At 41.7% G+C, this 12182-nt stretch overlaps 1 protein-coding gene across 1 annotated transcript in view; it reads left to right on the top strand.

Annotated features, from left to right (window-relative positions):
* IQCK (IQ motif containing K) overlaps positions 1 to 12182 on the top strand; it is a 63756-nt gene that overhangs the window by 33108 nt on the left and 18466 nt on the right. The window contains exon 6 of the mRNA XM_029576425.1: positions 123 to 200. Within this exon, the coding sequence (XP_029432285.1) occupies positions 123 to 200 (78 nt within the window). The remainder of the gene's footprint in view (positions 1 to 122; positions 201 to 12182) is intronic.

Genomic DNA, 12182 nt, shown 5'->3' with positions numbered 1-12182 from the left:
TCAGAGAGGGCTGGTACGCTCTTCCCCTGGGAGATGTGAACACTGCTGCTATTAGATGAATGTTGGAGGGGTTTCAGCTTCTCACAAGTTTAATGTAATGTGTTATCTCATGTTGTTATCAGCTATAATCCAAAAAGGAAAGGTGAAGCCTTTGTTGATTTCTTCAGCATCCCGTTTGTGGCAGAGAGTTTAAAGAAGCAGTAAGTATCATGGCAAATGTATTCTTTGTTATTGAAGTTTGAAGGTGAGGTTCAGATGTGGAAAGTGAAGAAAACAGCTTAAGCATCTCTAAACTGATGTTATAGCAAGAACCTGCTTAGGTTCTGTTTCTGTCTCTCTGGACCCCAAGCTGGAGGACAGTAAACCTGTACTTCTTGGCTTAGCCAGGGCCACTTTGAGGGCTTTTGAGTGGGGAATGTGGGAAGAGGCCTGATGGCATTTGGGCAGGCAGGATTGGGGGGGGGGAGGGGTGGACTACGGCAGACTCTCTGTTTTTTTAATTCCAGGCAGAGAGGATGGGGGATCCAGTGCCTCACACTTTTTTCTGTTTAAATGTCAGGCAGGTAGGAGGGGGATCAGAAGGGGTGGATCAGGCATCCCACACTGTTCATTTTATATTGGATTGGGGATGGTGATTTTCATTAGCTGGGGAAACTAGCCACACAAAATCTAATCTGTCAAATTTTGACTGGCTAGATTTTGGTGAATTTTCATCTGAAAAACTGAAGATAACTTGGTAAATTTAGTCAGTTATCTTGTCCACTGAGCTACTGTTTGAAAATGGGCCTTGTACTATATCAAGAAATGTGAATGAATATGCTAAAGTCTGTTTGCTTCATGAAACTACATAGTCTGCGCAGTGATTTCTGTGGTTTACCGGAGTCCAGAACTACTAGAAGCCCTTGAGCTCTCAAAAACTCAGGAACTCCCCCATGTTTTCTTGGTCCTTTAAAAGATCTGATAACATACAAAGACTCCAGCCTACTTTATTGGCAAACTGCCCCTATAAATAATGTACACTGCTGCCTATTAATCTCGTTTTCATTGCTGTCAAATGACACCCCAGGAAATACGTTTATTGAATTATCATCTCATAAAGTATTGACTCCACAAAGAGCTAGAATACCTTTTCCTAAACCACACTAACCGTTAATGATTCCTGACAGTACTAAGGAGCCTGTACTATTCTTGCATTTTTCCCTTTTACTCTTCAGTTGTTGTAAATCATAGTTAACTGGCAAAGACAAGTTATAAGGCCTCACGTTTTCTATAAATCTGTGGATGCAAACATTTTCAGGAGAATTTCCTTATTAGTACAGAGTTTGTTCTCTTAAGGAGACTCTCTCCTTTTCATATTGAACTATTTTTACATTAATAATGGCATAAAAAGAAAATGTCTTATCTGAAAAAAAAATTCAGCATACTTAGAAACTGCCTTCAGAAAATGTGAGCATGGCTGGAAACACAAAGAGCAGACAGACCAAATGAATTCATCTTAACAAGGTGCACATTTTTTTCCTTCTATGAAAGAACGAGACTGAGAAGATTAAGGTATTTAAAAGAAAGTAGAGGTATGAAACGAAGTAGATAAAGTAGTGACAAGAGGTTTTAAAATTCAGTATTGTTTAATATGTGCATTGTTTATTGTTAATATGTGTATTCAGTATTGTTTATTTCTTAGCATTCGGCTAGGTGGATCCACAACCAGTGGGTTATGCACCTCTACCAGCAGATGGAGATGAAGCAAAGCTGATGTCACAGTATATATACCCCTGCACTGACATCAGCCTGCCAGTATTATCTGTTTCTCCTGGTTTTGGCATGGATCCTTCTGCCTTTTCTTGGGTGGAATTTTTTCAAGGGGTGCAGTCCTTGGCTCCAGCCAATCTTAGCAATTCAGGATCGCAGGCTGCAGATTCCTGCACACCTGGTGCTTTGCATAAGCATCGGAGTACGCCTAGACCTGATGCGGGTCATGCCAGTAGGGATCCGGATGGCACGATGGTGAAGCTGATCCTTACTCCCTGGAGGATGGGGAAATTCCTCTGGGATTGGAGCCATATAGAACTACGTTGCATTTCTTTAATAGAGATGAGTTACCAGCTCTCATCTCCCAGACATTGAAAGATGCTGGGGGGTATCAGGGGGTGATTCCATGTCTGAGGCTATTCAAGAATTAATTGATCTTGAATGGGGTGCCCCAGAAGCTAATTTTAAAGGAGGACGAGCCTTAGAAGGACTGTATCCCCTGGATCCAGCTACAAGTTTTTACTGCTTTTCTGTGCACTTTCCTGTTGCCGGCAGAAATTAACGCCTGCCTTTGGGGAGGTGCTAATTTCTGAAAGTAAAATGTGCAGCTTGGCTGCACATTTTACTTACTGAATCGCGCGGGAATAACTAATAGGGCCATCAACATGCATTTGCATGTTGCGGGCGCTATTAGTTTCAGGGGGGGAGGGGAGGGTTGGCCGCGCGTTTTCGACGCGCTATTACCCCTTACTGAATAAGGGGTAAAGCTAGCGCGTCCAAATGCGGGTTTACAGTGTGCTCCGCCGTAGCGCATTGTACTGTATCGGCCTGTCAGTAGTGGTGAAATCGGTGGGGGTCTACTTCATGTTCAAAATGGCAGTGGATAGCTCAGGAATGCTTATACCCTATTACATAATTTTACCTGCACATCAGGCAGACGATCTTATAATCGGCCATTTCCACGGGAAAAGCCCTGTTTTTCCTATGGAAACGCCTTGAAAATGACCCTCCCAGAGTATGGTAAGACTGTAGAGGTGTCTGATCATTACTGAGATAAATGGACTATAGCTGGTTGGATGCACTTTGCTTCACCTAACACTGCACCAGCAGAATATATCAAACAGATCCTAATGGGATCACTTCCATTTTGTATTCAATGACAGCAAGAAAAGATGGTCAGCGAGATAATACTATATGTAGGATAGGCAACTTTGGTCCTCGAATGCCACAAACAGATCTGCTTTTCAGGACATGCATAATGAATATACATACAGCAAAGAAAAGCCATCCCAAACGGCTATTTATAGAATGTAATGAAGCATAGCCAATAAATCAAGCAAAGCTTCTCACTGCTAAAGAGGGAAAAAGAAGAGCTTTCACTTTCCCAACCCACTGGGTAATCATAGGCACAGCTCCTATTGTTTTCTGAAGTCCATCTTTTTTTAATTTTCTAGCGCAATAAAAACAATCTATGAAAAAAAAGCAAAGGAGTCTTATCTGCTTACTAGTCCCTTATTCAAATGGACACCCACTGCTTTATCATCTAAAACTTACAAAAGTAAACATCCAAAATGGTCCCGTGTTTCAAGAAAGACCTTTGTTTCCGGGTAATTCTCTTTGTTCAGTAAATATCCCCAGTGAGACTTCACAATAGTGCTAGTCTTGAGACTGTTATCTATGCTTCATTGCTTTCTAGAAATAACAGGGTATGGGACAGCTCTTTTTTTTTTGTCTTATATTAGCAAGCCCTCCCTTTTTGATTTTTTTCTTAGGTTATGAAGATATATGAAATATATCTGTATGCATTGGCTCCATTGTATGCAAATATATCTCATGTATATTCATCGTGGATATCCTGAAAAACAGACCGGTTTGCAGAACTGGTATTGCCTCCCCTTACTTGTACAGTATTCACCTGGCTGAGGAGAGAGGAGCTCACATTAGCATAAAACCCTTCACTCTCTCCACTTGTATTTGCTTTTCTTCTGTCCTGTGTCCATTAGCTTTTGAATGTGCATCTCTTGAAGAGGGAACCTTCATACCCATCTGGTGGTATTAGAAGGAAGTGATATCCTAAATATATGATTTCCCTATCTTGGGATTTCTCTGGCATGGTCGGTTCCTACGTTTTCCTACGTTGGTAGGTTCTGGAAATCACCTGTGAAGCCAGCTATAGTCTTGGTTCACACTTTTTGACATAGGTTTGCAGTGGAGAAAGTGATGCATCTAATTTTGTTTAAAGATTATGGACCTGCTTGCTGGCCTGTTTTTTGAATTATAGGGGAACAGAGGAGCCTATACTATAGACTTAGAGATCTAACCTCCTTTCTTGTTTCTTAACTTTGGAAGGGAGTGAAGGAAAGTAATAAGAATAGTCTGAGAGGAAAGAAGTAAGAACAATATGTTGGATTATGTTTGCATTTTTCTACGTTTAATAGGTATTTAAACATAGTATTGGAAAGTACATCAGCCCCGACTTTCTGCTGAATACATTATATGTTGCACATACACTTTTCCCCTAGAATCTAACTAAAAAACAGTGAAGAACAGTATTAAAGACATGCTTCACATTTAATACAGCAGACTAAAAAGTGTAATATATAATTTTATGTATGTTATTTTATCTACCCTGCCCTGAACTTTGCAGGGCATGGGATATGCATACTTTTATATAAATAAATAAAGTTGAAAGCAAAGAAGAATGCAATTAACTCTATAACATGGTTGAATTGGTTGCTATTTATAAAAGCATGCTCTCGCAGAACCCTATATGCACACATGCAGTATGCTTATTTTGCAAAATGAGCAACAAAAGCACAGCATGACAATTTGCTTTCTGCCCTTTTATGCACCAAATTGGATTCTTCACTGATCTGATTCATCTGTTAAGTACAGTGGCCTTTACTGTTAAGCGCATTCTGGTCTTACGGTACGGAAGACTTGTTACTCCTAATAAAGCAATAAGAAATCAGAACTTTTCAGGGCTTCAGTTGGGCTGTGTCGGTGCAAAGCCCGTGAGTACTCTTTACCCGTGGACTTTTCATCTTACTGTAAAGGGAGCATCTGTGAAGGCTTTTCTTCTGAAAATTGCTGCAGGTACAAAGTGCATGTGAGCACTTGCACCTGCTATTTCTGTGAGTCGATTTTTGCTGGAAAAGTTCATATGGAGATTTGAAAATGCCGTCTGCATAGGTGCTTTTTCTCCCCCGACAAACATGTCTCCAGGAACTCTTCCTGTCAATGCAGTTTAAAGTCAGCGCGGTGTGGAACTTTTAGTGGCATTGAGGGTGGTTGACTTTCAGACAAGCAGTTAATGCAAGTGAAATGCTTCTTATCTACCTGTGCGATCACCTTAAGACCATCAGATATGATCACCCCCAGATCCTGCTCTTGTTTTGTGCACAGAAGAACCTCATCCCCTATACTGTACCATGCCCTTGGGTTTTTGCAACTCAAATGCATAGCCCTGCATTTTTTAGCATTCAATGGACCTTATTTACTCAGCTGTGGTATTTTTCCCAGAGAGGAAAATATAATGGGGTTTACTAAGCATCACAGGTTTGTAGACTCCATGGTTATACTGCAGCTTTAATACCCCCAGACATTCCGCATGATGTTGGCCCTGGGGTTGTGGGGCCGCCATATCTGACTAACCTCCCCAACCAAAAAGTGTCAAAGGCCCAGGGGTCTCTGTAGAACCCCCGTCCCACTCTTCCCTACCTCCACCACTCCTGGAGGAGGCTGAAGGTATAAAAGGTCCTGCTCCCAACCCCTTCACTTTGATTATTATTTTTGTCTACCTTCAGGGGCGGTGGGGATGGGCTTGGTACAGGGGGGTCTACAGATACCATCAGTCTTTTCCACACTTGGGAGGCTGTTAATCAGGGCCAATTGGCCCCTTTAAGGCATGACTGGGAGCACTGGGACATGTGTTAGTATCCTGATGTCCCAAGGGAAATTGGCTACATATCCTGAGTTGTAGCTAATTTTGAATGAAATAACAAGGCTGTTTAGCATGCATTTACATGATAATCAGCTCATTAGCATAGTTGCAGTGCCAGGGGAAGAATAATGCATGGTATTTTAAGTGATAATGCATCATCTCTATGTTAGGCCATTTACTATGCAGTAAACAGCCTAATACAGCTTTGTAAAGGGCCAATGCAATAAGACCTGCGCTGAAATTGGTGCTGTTTATGAGTGCGCATGTTTTTTTAGTGTGTGCAGCAAAAGCAGATGGGCTCCTTGGGACGTAATAAGGGGACAGCATGCAAATGAGATGCGGGCAAAAAAAAAAGGCAGAAGAGCAAATACACATCAACACCCGCACAAGCCCCGATGCAGAAAGCCACGGGAAAAACACGCACTAAAATTATAGGCGCTAATAAAAAATGTTGCAGAGTTCAAACACGGGCAAATGATCAAAGAAAACAAACTCTGAGAAGTACATGTGGTCTTTTGTTTGGAAGTGAAACTGCACCCAAATGTGACTTCACTTTGGGTTCTTTTGAGCTCAGGGCACACACTTTTCACTGGTAAAGTGCCATTGGTTCCTCGCATATGTCATTGATGGGGGGGGTAAAGGCAAATATGCAATCAGAACTATTTACAGTTGTCATGGTTTATTCTGAATTATATGCACTCAAATATGCAGCAGAATTGGCAGGGCTTATGTATCTCAGACACACGCTTTTACTTAACTCTTGCCCTGACCCAGGTGCTAAAACACCCACATTAACTGATTTCCCTGCTAGCGCAGCTCCCTGCATTGCCTGTGAATAGATATTTGCCTTCTTTACATGCCATTTGCATGCACTCGCACAAAACCTGCTGCCATTTTTTGAAGCGGGTTTGTGCACATGGTTTTTCCCCACTGAACACGTTATTACATACGCACGTAAGATCAGTGCACACGATTATGCATGCAAAATACCTCCGCAGGTTTTGCGCAGCTTATTACACTGGCCCCAAAATAAGGCCCAATATTAGCTGGCAGACTTTAGACCATTCCTCAGGCTTTATTAGTTCCTACTCTGCTTCTCCCCTGTTGCATATTCTAGCATCATCCGCAAAAAGGCAAACCATTCCCCATAGCCCTTCCCCAATACCTGTAACAGAAATGTTGAAGAGAACCAGACCTAGGATCGATTCTTGAGGCACACGGCTGGTAGCCCCCTTTTCTCAGAGAGTTTACCATTACACTTTGATGCCTCCCATTCAGTCAGTTTCTAACCAAGTTAGTCACTTTAAGCACCACAGCAAGGGTGCTCAGTTTATAAGTTGCCTACGCGGAACTTTGTCACAGACTTTGCTAAAATCCAAGAACGCTATATTTAGCTTTCCTTAGATCTAACTCTGGTCACCCGGTCAAAGAAATTGATCAGATTCCTCTGAAAAGGCCCACCTCTGGGAAAAACCATGCTGCCTCAGAGATTCCAGAAAGTTCATTACCCTCTGTGTTAGCAGTGATTCCGTCACCAAGATCAAACTAATCGGCCTGTAATTCTCGGACTCCTCCTTACTTCCGCAAAGCACATTTTGCTTAGTAGTAGTTGCATACTATTCCTGGTCCCTTGCCAGCAGATCTGGGATCTAAACCCCATGACCGTCTGCATACTAGTGCACAGTACTTAACACCTGTGCCACTGGCTCTTTTGAAATTGTCAACCTGCTCCTCTGATCCTTCCTGCTGAACCAGTCAGTTATGTTAATACTCTTGATATACAAAATTTGAGATATGTTATTTATTTTAGGATCTTGGATCTCTCATAGATATGCTTTATTAAATTATAATTGGCACGCAACATATTTTCGTATCAACTTTTGGTTGCACAATGATACAGAGGACATAGGGTGTAATGGGATATATGGTAGCTTTTGTAGAATGTGCATCCATCCATTGTAATATATATATATGCGAATGGAATGTCACTTAGCTGTTTTTTCATTATATATAACACTTCTGTTCCCTGTTTGCACCTCTTTTGCAGTCCTGGCTACTTTTACACTTGTCATGATGGACAGTAATCAGCTGGGCATTAATTTTGCATGACTGGCTGGATAGCTTTGGTATTTGATCAGGGCCAGATTTAGGCATAGCATAGGCAATATAGGCATGTGCCTATGGTATCAAATTCTGAAGGCATGCACTAACTGGGTCTCCTCCTGCCATTCTTTGATTTCCAGGGGCAAACCCCTCCCTTCTCCAGTGCTCTGCCTAGGGCTGCCTTACTGTTAAATCTGGCCCGGTATTTAATCATGACTTGCTCAGCGTCCTCAAGTTTTCAACCCTAGCAACTGCAATATTTCATTTCTCTTGTCATTGAGCTTGTTATTCTCCTCAGTTCATTTTGGAAAATGGAGAGCAAGTGGTAAAAGCCAGAAGCGAATTAGGATCTGAGGTAGTACAGTGGGAAAGTGAAATAGGCAGACCAGAGAGACCTTGAGGTCTTTTATCTGCCATCATATTCTGTGTTTCTGGGTACTACTCTTCAGGCAATCTATGTTCGCCATTGTAAAGTGACATTCAGGGCTGGCTTTAGGGCAAATGGTGCTCTGGGTGAAAATAATTGATAATGCCCCCTGCAATTGATCCCCACCCATATTCTACTGGAGAACCTAGAGAGTGCTTATTGCCCTCCTTCCAGGTACTCTCTTCACCTTTCCGCACCTCTCCTCCCTCCAGGAATTCTCCTACCAACCCTCATCCTCCCTTCCTCTCTCCCAGCATTCTTTTGCCCTTCCCCTCCCCCTCCTTCCAGACTCACTCCTCCTCCTTCCACATTCCCTCCCTCCAGGCATTCTCTCCCCATTCCCCCAGCCTCCCCTCTCTCCTTCCAAGCATTCTGTCCCTCCTTGCACTCTCAGAGATGGACAGAGATGGCAGCTTTACAAGCTTTCTATAGTTCCTCCCCTCCCTCCTACCGCTGCCCAGTAGTTCCTCCTCTTTCTGCCTAGGCCCAAGCCCAGCTACCCGCTTCTCATTTGCAGTGGGTGCTCCTCTTACCCAGGCTCAGTGCTGCTCCAGGCACTCCTGATCCTCACTCACAGCTACTGCTCTCCCTAGTGCTGCAGAAGAGTGGTATGCTGTCTTCCCCCTTAAAAATGCAGGGACCCAAACGCTGGAAGCTCTTCCAGGGCTGCCAGCCTGGGATCACCTGTGCCTTGAAGGGGATGGCCTTTCCGCAGCTAGTTTGTCATGCGCGAATTGCTTCTCCTGCCAGGTCTACCTCCAGGCAGCTTCACTTGGTGCCAAGCCCATTGGTGGTCTAGCCAAACAGGCGATGACAGTGATGCCATGAGCTCTCCTCATCTCATGGCAACTTGGGCGACCACCCTGTTTGCCCTGGGACCATTTGATGTGATTTCAGGGAGGGTTGCATTCAGCCCTTTTGCTCACAGGTATTTCCTCAGTGATTTATTTATTTAGTGCTTTTTTATACCGACATTCATGATACCAATCATATCATATCGGTTTACAAGAAACAATGGGGCAATGACATTAACATAAACAAATAAAGTGAAAAGTTACAATAAAACAGGGGCACTCGAACTGGGAGGAGAAAGAGCCAGAGGCATGAGTAACTCAGAACTAAATAATATCAGGTCATATACTCAGGACTATAATAGTATCATATAATCAGGACTAAATAATATCAAATATATAAATAATATCGTATACTCAGGACTATAATAATATCGTATATTCATGACTAAATAATATCAGCTCGTATAACTCAGAACTAAATAATATCGGGTCATATACCATGTCAGATTTGGGGTACCTCAGAGTTGGGATACTCAGAACTAAATGATATCGGGTCATATACCATGTCAGAGTTTGTATATATTACCTGACTGTGTAAACGGCGCTTCTCTGCTACAAGACACACAAGGATATCACAAGGAATTTAGTTGAGTTGAGGTACATTGACTAGAGGTACCTAGATGTACCAGTGATCTGGCTATTAAATGGGAAGAATAGTGAGAGAGGGGAGAAAATGGCTGAATCTCGGTGCGGAATACCATCAAGATTAGGAAGCCTGAAGTACAAATTGGGTGAATGAGAAAGAAAAAGAAAAAAGAATAGAACTTAGAAGAGTGAATGTTTGTTTGCTGATTTTGGGCAGCCTTGCGCGCACCGACCCCAGATTTAAATGGATATGCGCGGCTACGCGCGTAGCTATTGAAATCCCGCGTACTCTTGTTCGCGCGTGCGCAGATTTATAAAATCTGCCCCACTGTGAATACTGAGAGTGGGGGATCTAATGTCAAAATATGTTCTGTTTTTATGGTGTGGATTTTTTTTTTTTTTTCTTTGAGGGTTTTTCCAGCAAGGATGCCATCCCTGAGCGACTCTTCAAAGCAGACTGAAATCTTGCATTCCTTTCTCCTTTCCCTTTTGTTATATTTTATACAGAGAGCCTCACCCAACTGATCTCATGCCCTGCTATGCCCCTTGACACAGTCACTTGCACTTCTATTTATGTATTTAAATTTGTAGTATCTGGTTTTGGCCCAGCGGTTTCCTCCGGCTCCACAAGATGTTCCCACCCACCTACGCACACATCCACACTCAATCAGAACTGGCCTGAGCCTTCATTTGTGACATGCACTGTTATTTTTCGATGAGATTGCAAGCTCTGACTTCAAGCAGCCATTTTGGAATTGACTGCGTGTTTATACACGGTAAATCACTCTGAGCAGGCTTTGAAGAAGCAATTAGGAAATGCAAGGATAACATAAAATTGTAGGTTGAAAACATAAGTGCCCAAATGGTTGGAATATATGCATGACTCAATCAGTTGTTGGGGGTGTGTGCTTTCTTTTGAGCGCTTGTTTTACTGCTTTTAAAGCTCCTCCATTTGAGAGCAGTTTAGTTTTCCTAATAAAACAGGGTTTACATTTAATAGCCCACTCCGATTCTTCTTGGTCTCTTGCAGCTGCCTTTTCTCATGAATAGAATATTCACTCATTCTCCCAAATTTATTGCTCAATGGGCCATTGCTCATATTCTATTTTTATTTGACCTGAAGCAGGTTGCATAGATTTCGGTGGTCAGAAAATGGAGCTGGCAAGATTTCTGCTCCTTTGAGCTAGTTCACCGCAGCGATGGTCATTTCTCAGGGCGCTTTTGCCGAGAAGATTAAAAGCCCCTTTCATTTCGTGTGATTTACGTTGCCTTTCTCTGCTTTACTCTTCATTTGTGAACTCGACAGATCCCCCATTATTTCACAATGGAAGCACTGGTGCTGATCGAGGCAGCCTTGCATTGCAACTGAACAGACTATTAGGGATTTCATTCTGCTGTGCTAACATCCAATTCTGATGCTAAAGAGCCGGACAGAGGTTTCTTTCTCATCCCGTATGACAGCAACATCAGAAAAAAAGGTGCTTTCACATTTCTGTCTTTTTCTTTTAATCAAAACCTTCCCTGTTTTAGTCTTTGAAAATATAATGGACAGCTTGGAAAAAGTTAGCGTTGTAAATATTTATTCGGATTCTGAAAAACAAACCCTACTGACAATCTAAACCTGTCGTAGGCACTGAATGCACATAACCGTTTCTCACAAGTAATCTTCAGTATCCAGCATCATGGATGCCCTCAGGAATAATGCTTATATCAGAGGAGACTAATGTAAATACCAATTTCTGTTCGGCTTTTTTTTTTTCCAGTGGTTTACATCCTTTTTCTGTTTGGGACCCTTTTGAAAATCTGTAACAAAATCACACGAATCATTACAGAAATGAATTAATTTTGTGTTCTCAGTTTTTATCTTTTTTTTTTGCCATGGCCATTCATGAGAAATCTTCACATGAAATCTCTGAAAATAAACCAGAGTCCTTTAGTGAATTAGATTATTCATGAGATGACTTTTTGGTTTATGAAATAAGGCTTTTTGGTTTATGAAATAACGGACAATTTTAACATGGGTGTTGTCAGAGGATTTAATACCCGGTTTACGAAAGGGCATTCAGAAGATGAGTACCCATTATCTTCCAAACACAGGAGGTAATTTTCCAAAGGATTTGTGTGCATAAATGGGCTTTGAAAATTGCTATTTTTGCATGCGGAATTCCTTTGAAAATTCCTCTTGAGCACAACTACTTAAGGTTTAGAAAGTGGCTGAAAGCCTTTTATTTTACTCAGGCATTCAATGTTGCCTACTACTAAATGACTTTTAATGATTTTAAGTTTCTCCCTCATTTATGTTGTCACATATTTGTTTGTATTTATTTATAAAATCATTTTACTATTTTTAATGATCTGATCTATTGATTTACTAATGTTTTGATTTATTGTTTGTCCTGGAATTTTATGTATTTTTTATTAAACGTTTCATTGCTTTGAGTAAATGATTCATGAAATCCAAATAAATAAATGAAATAATTCCTGGAAAAAAGGAACTTGAGGCAGTATTCTGCATAAGTGG

Source organism: Rhinatrema bivittatum, chromosome 14 (assembly GCF_901001135.1).
Source record: "Rhinatrema bivittatum chromosome 14, aRhiBiv1.1, whole genome shotgun sequence".
NCBI classification, from domain to species: Eukaryota; Metazoa; Chordata; class Amphibia; order Gymnophiona; family Rhinatrematidae; genus Rhinatrema; species Rhinatrema bivittatum.
The sequence above is the reverse complement of the archived record's forward strand: the minus strand, read 5'-3'. Positions and strand labels throughout refer to the sequence as shown.